The sequence below is a fragment of the Nicotiana sylvestris genome, chromosome 9 (assembly GCF_000393655.2).
Source record: "Nicotiana sylvestris chromosome 9, ASM39365v2, whole genome shotgun sequence".
Classification (NCBI taxonomy): domain Eukaryota; kingdom Viridiplantae; phylum Streptophyta; class Magnoliopsida; order Solanales; family Solanaceae; genus Nicotiana; species Nicotiana sylvestris.
The window spans coordinates 74,073,149-74,082,065 of record NC_091065.1 but is presented as its reverse complement, the minus strand read 5'-3'; the positions used below and the strand labels follow the sequence as shown (position 1 = coordinate 74,082,065).

At 34.4% G+C, this 8,917-nt stretch overlaps 1 protein-coding gene across 1 annotated transcript; it reads right to left on the bottom strand.

Moving 5' to 3' along the window:
* Positions 1–5,464: 5,464 nt before the first annotated feature.
* Positions 5,465–6,259, bottom strand: LOC138877767 (uncharacterized). The gene is made up of 2 exons (XM_070157402.1): positions 6,101–6,259; positions 5,465–5,986 (listed from the first exon to the last, which is right to left on the bottom strand). Exons 1-2 carry the CDS (start codon positions 6,257–6,259, stop codon positions 5,465–5,467), a joined length of 681 nt encoding a protein of 226 aa, XP_070013503.1.
* Between the last annotated feature and the right edge of the window lie 2,658 nt (positions 6,260–8,917).

The following is an 8,917-nucleotide window of genomic DNA, read 5'->3' as shown; positions in this document are numbered from 1 at the left end:
TAATATCTTTTTAATATTTCATAAGTAGTAAATTAGATTTGTTTCCTAAGTAGCACCCTCCCAAAGGGGTTGCTACAACGATAACCTCAACAAAACAACAAGATATAATAAACACATGATAACTACACCGGTAACCACAACAATTGGACATGTAACATATTTATACGAAGTCATAGAGGAACTCAAAATCAAGAAATATCAAACAATAAGGAAGGCAATCACTTCAATAAGGGTCAATGTAACACGTAAGAATTAGAGGAAAGCTAACAACATCACATGGGGCATATAGAGGCAATTTAAGCAATTATTAAACTCAATCATAACGGGATACTTTCCACATAATGAACATAAGGACCTAAGAACCCTAGAGCAAATTTCCCACAAATAAGTCCGAGCACACACTCGTCACCTCGCATGCACGGACTACAATTAGTATAGAAGACTCAAATCCTAAGGGGAAGTCCCCCACATAAGGTTAGGCAAGATACTTACCTCAAAGACGACAAACCGATACCCTAAAATGCACTTCTTGGGTGAAAAAACTTCTGGATGGCTCAAATCTAACCAAATTAACTTCAAATCACAAATAAAATACATAAGAAACTATTTCAGACCATAAAGTCTCAATCTTTAACAAAATCTAAAAATCAGTCCAAAATTTGACCCCTGGGCCCGCACCTCAAAACCCAACAAATTTGACAAAAAACGAATACCTATTCCGGTACGAGTTTAACCATACAAAATTTGTCAAATTCCGATACCATTTGGTCCCTCAAATTATGATTTTTCATTTTTGAAATTTCCTTCAAAAACCAATATTTTTCCCAACCCAAAACACAAATTAAATAATGAAAAAGAAGATAAAATCAAGGAATATGTTAGATTCTAGATGAAGAACAATTACTCAATCGAATTGTGCGAAAAACCCTCAAAGAATCGCTCAAAACCGAGCTCCACAAGTCAAGATATGAATAAAATGGTCTAACCCTCGATTTGGAAATATATTCTGCCTGCCCAGAGGTTGTTCTTCGCGTTCGCGACCCTTCTCTCGCGTTCGCGATGAGTAAATTCCTTGTCAGCGATTTCCAAACTCATTTCAGACAGCCTTAAATATAATGGCCATATCTTTTTGCACACAACTCCTAATGGAAAATGGTGTGATGTTCTGAAAACTAGACACCAAGAGCTATTGTTTTATAGGTTGCTCATTTCCTGAGTTATTATATATTGCAAGATATAGGCTTCCAAAGTCAACCCTGTGCAACATAGATTTTCGAACTCTTCCCGGACAGCCTGTAGTGTAACTACCACAAGGTTTTTCACCCAAATCTAAATGCCAATTTGTTTACATTTCCGAAAACTAGACACAAAGGGATACAAATTTTATTTTTAGATCATCTCCAAATTCCTAATATACTGTGAGATATGAGTCTCCGAAGTCAGACCTGTGCAACCGAGATTTCCTTCTTCGCGAACGCGAGTACCTCTTCGCGAACGCGATGAACAAACTTCCAGAAGCCAAATTCTTCTTTGCGAACGCGAGAGGCTCCTCGCGAACGAGAAGAACAACACCAGATATCAGATAATCAGCATTCAAAGTAGCCCAAAATGATCCAAAACACACCCGAATCCCCCGAGACCCCGTCTGAATACAAAAACAAGTCATATAACCTAACACGAACTCGCTCGAGATCTCAAATCATATCAAACAATGCCGAAACGACGAATCACACTATGAATCAAACTTAGAAACTTGCAAACCTTCCAACTTCCAAAACTTGTACCGAACCCTATCAAATCAACCCGGAATGACGCCAAATTTTGTAGACAAGTCTAAAATGACATAACGGAGCTGTTCCAATTCTCGAAATCACATTCCAACCCCGATATCATAAAAGCCAACTATGAGTCAAACCTCTCCATTTTCCAAACTTCAACTTTTTCACTTTCGCCGAAACACCTCAGATTACCCTACGGACCTCCAAATTCGAATTCGGACGTGCGCCTAAATCCAAAATCACTATACGAAGCTGTTGAGATCACGCACGACCTATCTGGGGCCGTTTACTCTAAAGTCCAATTCCGGTTAAATTCTCACCGTTTAATTTCCAAAACTAGTTTCCTTTTTCCAATTTGACTCTGAATCATTCGTTAACTGAATTCAACCATGCACGCAAGTCGATACACATATTATGAAGCTGCTCGAGACCTCAAACTGCCGAACCGAGCGCAATTGCTCAAAACGACCAGTCAGGTCGTTATAGTCAATAGAATCCTTGGTACGATTTTCGGGGGGTGATTACTTCAGCAGCGCTATATCTCTGAATTTTTTTTGGTGGGGTGGGGGAGGGGTTCGATAATTACAATATTCAGAGAGCCGTTGGGATAAGTAAGCTTTTCTGCTTCTTTTCGGGTTTCACCTTGTTTGTTTTTTTTGGGCTTCCTTAATCGCAATATTACTATACCTGCTGACACATTTGAAGAGTAACATAGAGATCGAGTGATAATAGCAGTGGTTAAATAATAGTATACTAATATAGAATTAGAAAAATCACATCTATAGTACTAATTAGCAATTAGGATAAAGTTAAATTTAAAATAGATGCCAATATCAAGTAAAAATATTTGATAATAGGGATGACGGTAATATTAATAACACCAACAGTAGTACTAATAATTATAACCATTACAATTAGTTATTATAATAGAAATGTTATATATTTGGACAAGTGGGTACGGGATCGCTTCCGAATGAGGTTCAGGAAATGAATTACAAGAACTTCAGCCCTGGCTAGCTACTAACTTCTAGGTAAACCTTAAACCACGGTGTTTCCCACAATCCTTCAACGGCCACCTGCCTAAACGGGTCCAACTGAACACCACCGGTTAGGTTGGCTTATCCAAGGTTTACTGTCGAAATTGGTAACTGCCTGGTCTATACAGTTCTTAATCCATAACCTCATCGGGGTGACATAGTAAACTCCTAGCTACAAAAACATGCTTAGTAAAAAATCTTCGAATACTAAGTTTAACGCTAACCTGTTTAGGCCTCATAATCTGTGGAACAAAAGAGAGAACTATTAGTTCAAATATTCTCTTGTAAGAAAATCAGGAAGGGTATTATCAGACCTTTTTTATATATTATTTCAAAATCAAAAGGGGCTAATAAAGCTTGCCACCTTGCAAACATTTGTTTGGAAACATCATGTTTAAAATCTTTATCAAAGATAAACTTTGCAGCTTAACAATCAGTTTTAATCAATTTCTGATTGTATAAATCAGTTTGGAATTTCATAACACATTTAACGATAGCAAGAATTTCGTTAGCTACAGTCGCATAATTCTTCTGGGATTCATTCCATTTTTCAGAATAAAATTGAACAAGATATTCTTGTTTATCTAATGGAGAGCATTGCTTCAATATCCCACCATAACCAATATCAGAGGCATCGGTTTTCACAACCTTTGCCCAAGTGGGATTAGCGAGAGTTAAACAAGGAAGGTTATTAACCTTCTGCTTTATTCTCTTGACTGATTCAGTATGACTATCAGTCCAAGCCTTTGGGTTCTTCTTTAATCTATCATAAAGAAGAGCAATATCCTTAGCAAGATCCTTTATAAAAGGAGAAATATACTTCAAGCTTCCTAGAAATCGTTGAAGTTGGGTCTTATCAGTAATATTATCAGAGAATTTAGAAGCAAATTCAATACTTCTATTAATGGAGATAATTCTACCCTTTTCGATATTATGACCGAGAAATCTGACATTGTTTTGAAAAATCATCATTTTTTGTTTGGATATAACTAAACCATTTTGGATAATAATTTTTCTAAACAAATCAAGTTGTTTAAAATGAGGTCAATATTTTTTGAAAATACCAAGATAGCATAAATATAAACAATTATGAAATCCGTATAAGGAAGGAAGATATCATTCATGATTTTTTGAAATTCGGAAGGTGCATTTTTCAATCCAAAGGGCACCACATTCTATTCATACTGACCCATTGGAACATTGAAAGCAGTTTTATACCTATCTGATTCAGATATCTGAATTTGCCAATAACCTGATTTTAAATCAAATTTTGAAAATATGATGGCATCATGGAGTCTGTCTAATAAATCCTTTTTATTAGGAATAGGGTATCTGATGCATTTTAACACCTTATTAAGGGGCTTGTAATTAATAACTAATCTAGAAACTCCTCGTTCCTGTTCAGCATGCTTATTAACATAAAAAACAGTACAAGACCATTTGGACTTTGAGGGTCTAATCAAACCCTTCTACTATAAGGAATCAATTTCTTTTTTGCATAACTCTAAATAATCAGAGTTCATCTGACAAGGCTGAGCCTTTGTTGGGATATTATCCTCAGAAAAGTCTTTTTCATAAGGAAGACTTATGATATGCTTTTTCCTACTCCAAAATTGATTTGGATGGTCACCACAGATTGAAGTAGAAAAGTGGGTTTTAAGAAAATCAATTTTTTCTACCAATTTAGGATTTTTTAAAACATGTTCAATAGTGATGGACCAAATCTTATTTTTCAAAAATTCAATTTGATTGACTTTTGAAGAAATTTTATCGGAAATAATTTCATTTAAAAATCTTTGGATTGGTTGAGTTATAAACTCAAAAGTAATACTACTAACGTTATAGATACCAGTAAAACTTTTTGTATCCCAATGTGAAAAAGGCATCAATTTGTGGAAAAATGGGATACCTAGTATTACATCACGGTCAATATCTTTTACCAAAACAAAACTTTCTGGTATACAAATATTTTGTTGGCAAATATAAGCTTTAGGTAATTTATATGAAATACCCATTTGACCACCGCTAGCATTCTTTAAACGGTGTGTAGTTTTATGGAAATATCTGGAGGGTATTACTCCTTCTTTTACACAACTCAAATATGCTCCACTATCAAATAAAGCAACAAACTCTTTTTTGAAATTATAATCGATCGAAAGAGTTATTTTATTAAAAAAACTTTTGGGTGGTAAAATACTGAATTTTCTAAAAAAATTCATCTTCAGAAAAATCCATGGCTGCTAGTAAAGTATTTGCAGTAGCTTCTTCCGAAGAACTTGTGACAGTATTTGTCTCAATAATCTTGAAACTGAGGTTTTTGTCAGAATTTTCTAATTTGAAAATTCTTTCATCTAAGGCTACATATGAAGCCTTTAATTCCGAGATTTCTTTCTTGAGATAATTTATCTCAGTACTTAAATCTTGTACAGTAGCCATCCTTTCAGGCTGAGACTTATTTTTCACCATCTTTCTGATTTCAGACATGGTGTAAGGTCCTTTTTGAGATGGAATTTCTTCCATATCGGTTCCTATTTCTGAGCTCATAGGAAGTTTATTAATGATTTGGGAACTTAATTCAGGGTCCTTAATAACCCTTAATAGTTCCCACATGTTATCATTGGTCAAGATATTGATATTCAAGTCAGTGAACTAGGAATAAATATTATAGAGATCATTATCAGTGTTACAACACTGTTTTGAGCATTGTCCTCTATCAGAGGATTCTTGCTCATCATCAGAAGATGAGATACAATCTTCTTCTTGGAGGACTCGTAAATCTTCACTTGTTGAAGAATTTTCTTCATCTGTGTCAGATATTTCTGGTGAAGAGTTCAAAAGAATCTTATATAATGATTCTTTTATACTATTATCTAAGTCAAGGTCTTTGATTTTATCTTTGACCTTGCAATCTTTTGCATAATGGCCTATACGTCCACATTTGTAACAGGCCTGAGGGTTTTTTGATTTAATATAACCCTTTCTGGCTTTATGAAAAGCCTTTCTTTTCTGGGTTCGTTCATAACGTTTTAAACGTCTTTCAGGCGAACCCTTTTTCCCCTTAAAATCATTTTTCTTATGGGATTTCTTCCTATTATAAGGTATGTCAATGGCGAATTGTTCACAGAATTCGCCTAATTGTTGTCTCTCAGTGAGACGATGTTTCTTAATTTTCTAGTTTAGCTTAATCTCATTACACAAAGCTAAACCTTCCTGAGTGCATACACTAAAGAGTTTACCATATGAGTAAGTATCATAATTGATACCAATCCCTATGCCTCTAAGGACCTTTCGAATCCTTTCAGCAAATAAGGGAGGGAGTCCATCTATGAATTTAGACTTCCAATGAGTACTATTACTCTCTGGTAATTCCATCACCCTGGATAAGAAAACATCTTTATACCATCTAAAAGATGTGAGGGTTTTACACCTCAGATTCTGGAGCATCGTTCTAATGGTCTCACTATTATCATAACCATGTTTATTTTAATGCTTATCCCAATTTGCATATTTCTCTTAATGATGAGAATTCTTTAAATGCTTTGATACTTAGCATTAAATTACATGGTTATGATTATTTACCTGGTACAGAAGTTATATGTATCTGTTATAGAATTTATTACAAATCTTTATATACTTTGAATCCGATGTGCAAAATTTTAGATTTTAAAAATGAAACTATTCTTATAGAAACCAACTTTGGCAAGTCCAAAGTAAGTACCAGAAGACCTATCAAATGGGATGAAATTGATTTCCCTAAAGAATGGGTCATAGAGGAAGCAATTGCCCCTAGAAACACTGGTAATACTGAGGTTACAAAAATAGAACAAACCTCAGATGGCACTGTTAAAATCAAGTTCAATGAACCCGTACAAACTGATAATATCAGTTTATCATCTAGATTAACTAGATCAAATTCTTCTTATATCTCTCCAATTGATTATGTGGTAGATTTTTCATCTAGAGCATCCACATCTCAAATTGGAGAAAGTAATAGAATTAATGATATTAGCATCACAAGTGATAATATAGTCAAGGTCAATACAGATCTTTAACCAATTGCATCCGAAATGGATTTTCCAAATGGTGTTAATAATGGTTGAAAACCAAATAGATTTTAGTCCGGGTTCACCGGCAAGAAAAATAATTTTAGAAGAATTTCTAAAATCCAGATGGACTGTTTTCAGAAAATGGTTTCATGAAAACATGACTAGTGAATTAATACATTTTTTTAGAAATGATTTTTATGAGGATATTAAAAAGAAAAACAAGATTATTGCTTTTGTTCCTTGGTTTATAGTGGGTCATATATCTATGAGTGGAATATAGATGGTCTTGCTGAAAGACAAATCTATACGACAATACATAGAATGCTTATATACAGGACTATCTGTAAAGTTAATAAAAATACAGATAGGGCAATTGCTGAAATGATCATTGCCGGATTTACTGGTCAGCTAAAAGGCCGGTGGGATAATTATCTTACCCATGACCAACGGTTTCAAATAATGAATGCGACGAAGACAGAAGAAGATAAGACTGTCCAAAATTCAGTCTATTCTTTAGTCATGAATATCATCGAACACTTCTCTGGAAGATGGTCTGATAATAGTGAGACCATTAGAACGATGCTCCAGAATCTGAGGTGTAAAACCCTCACATATTTTAGATGGTATAAAGATGTTTTCTTATCCAGAGTGATGGAATTACCAAAGAGTAATAGTACTCATTGGAAGTCTAAATTTATAGATGGACTCCCTCCCTTATTTGCTGAAAGGATTCGAAAGGTCCTTAGAGGCACAACGATGAGTATCAATTATGATACTTACTCATATGGTAACCTCTTTAGTGTATGCACTCAGAATGGTTTAGCTCTGTGTAATGAGATTAAGCTAAACCAGCAAATTAAGAAACATCGTCTCACTGAGAGACAGCAATTAGGCGAATTCTATGAACAATTCGACATTGACATACCTTCTAATAGGAATAAATCCCATAAGAAAAAGGATTTCAAGAGGAAAAAGGGTTTGCCTGAAAGACGTTTGAAACATTATGAACGAACCCAGAAAAGAAAGGTTTTTCACAAAGCCAAAAAGGGTTATATTAAATCAAAAAACCCTCAGGCCTGCTACAAATGTGGACGTGTAGGCTATTATGCAAAAAATTGCAAGGTCAAAGATAAAATCAAAGACCTTGACTTAGATAATAGTATCAAAGAATCGTTATATAAGATTCTTTTGAACTCTTCACCAGAAATATCTGACACAGATGAAGAAAATTCTTCAGCAAGTGAAGACTTACGAGTCCTCCAAGAAGAAGATTGTATCTCATCTTCTGATGATGAGCAAGAATCCTCTGATAGAGGACAATGCTCAAAACAGTGTTGTAACACTGATAATGATCTCTATAATATTTATTCCTAGTTCACTGACTTGAATATCAATATCTTGACCAATGATAACATGTGGGAACTATTAAGGGTTATTAAGGACCCTGAATTAAGGTCCCAAATCATTAATAAACTTCCTATGAGCTCAGAAATAGGAACCGATATGGAAGAAATTCCATCTCAAAAAGGACCTTACACCATGTCTGAAATCAGAAAGATGGTGAAAAATAAGTCTCAGCCTGAAAGGATGGTTACTGTACAAGATTTAAGTACTGAGATAAATTATCTCAAGAAAGAAATCTCAGAATTAAAGGCTTCATATGTAGCCTTAGATGAAAGAATTTTCAAGTTAGAAAATTCTGACAAAAACCTCAGTTTCAAGATTACTGAGACAAATACTGTCACAAGTTCTTCGGAAGAAGCTACTGCAAATACTTTACTAGCAGCCATGGATTTTTCTGAAGATGAATTTTTGCAGAAAATTCAATATTTTACCACTCAAAAGTCTTTAATAAAAATAACTCTTTCGATCGATTATAATTTCAAAAAAGAGTTTGTTGCTTTATTTGATAGTGGAGCATATTTGAGTTGTGTAAAAGGAGTAATACCCTCCAGATATTTTCATAAAACTACACACCATTTAAAGAATGATAGCGGTGGTCAAATGGGTATTTCATATAAATTACTTAAAGCTTATATTTGCCAACAAAATATTT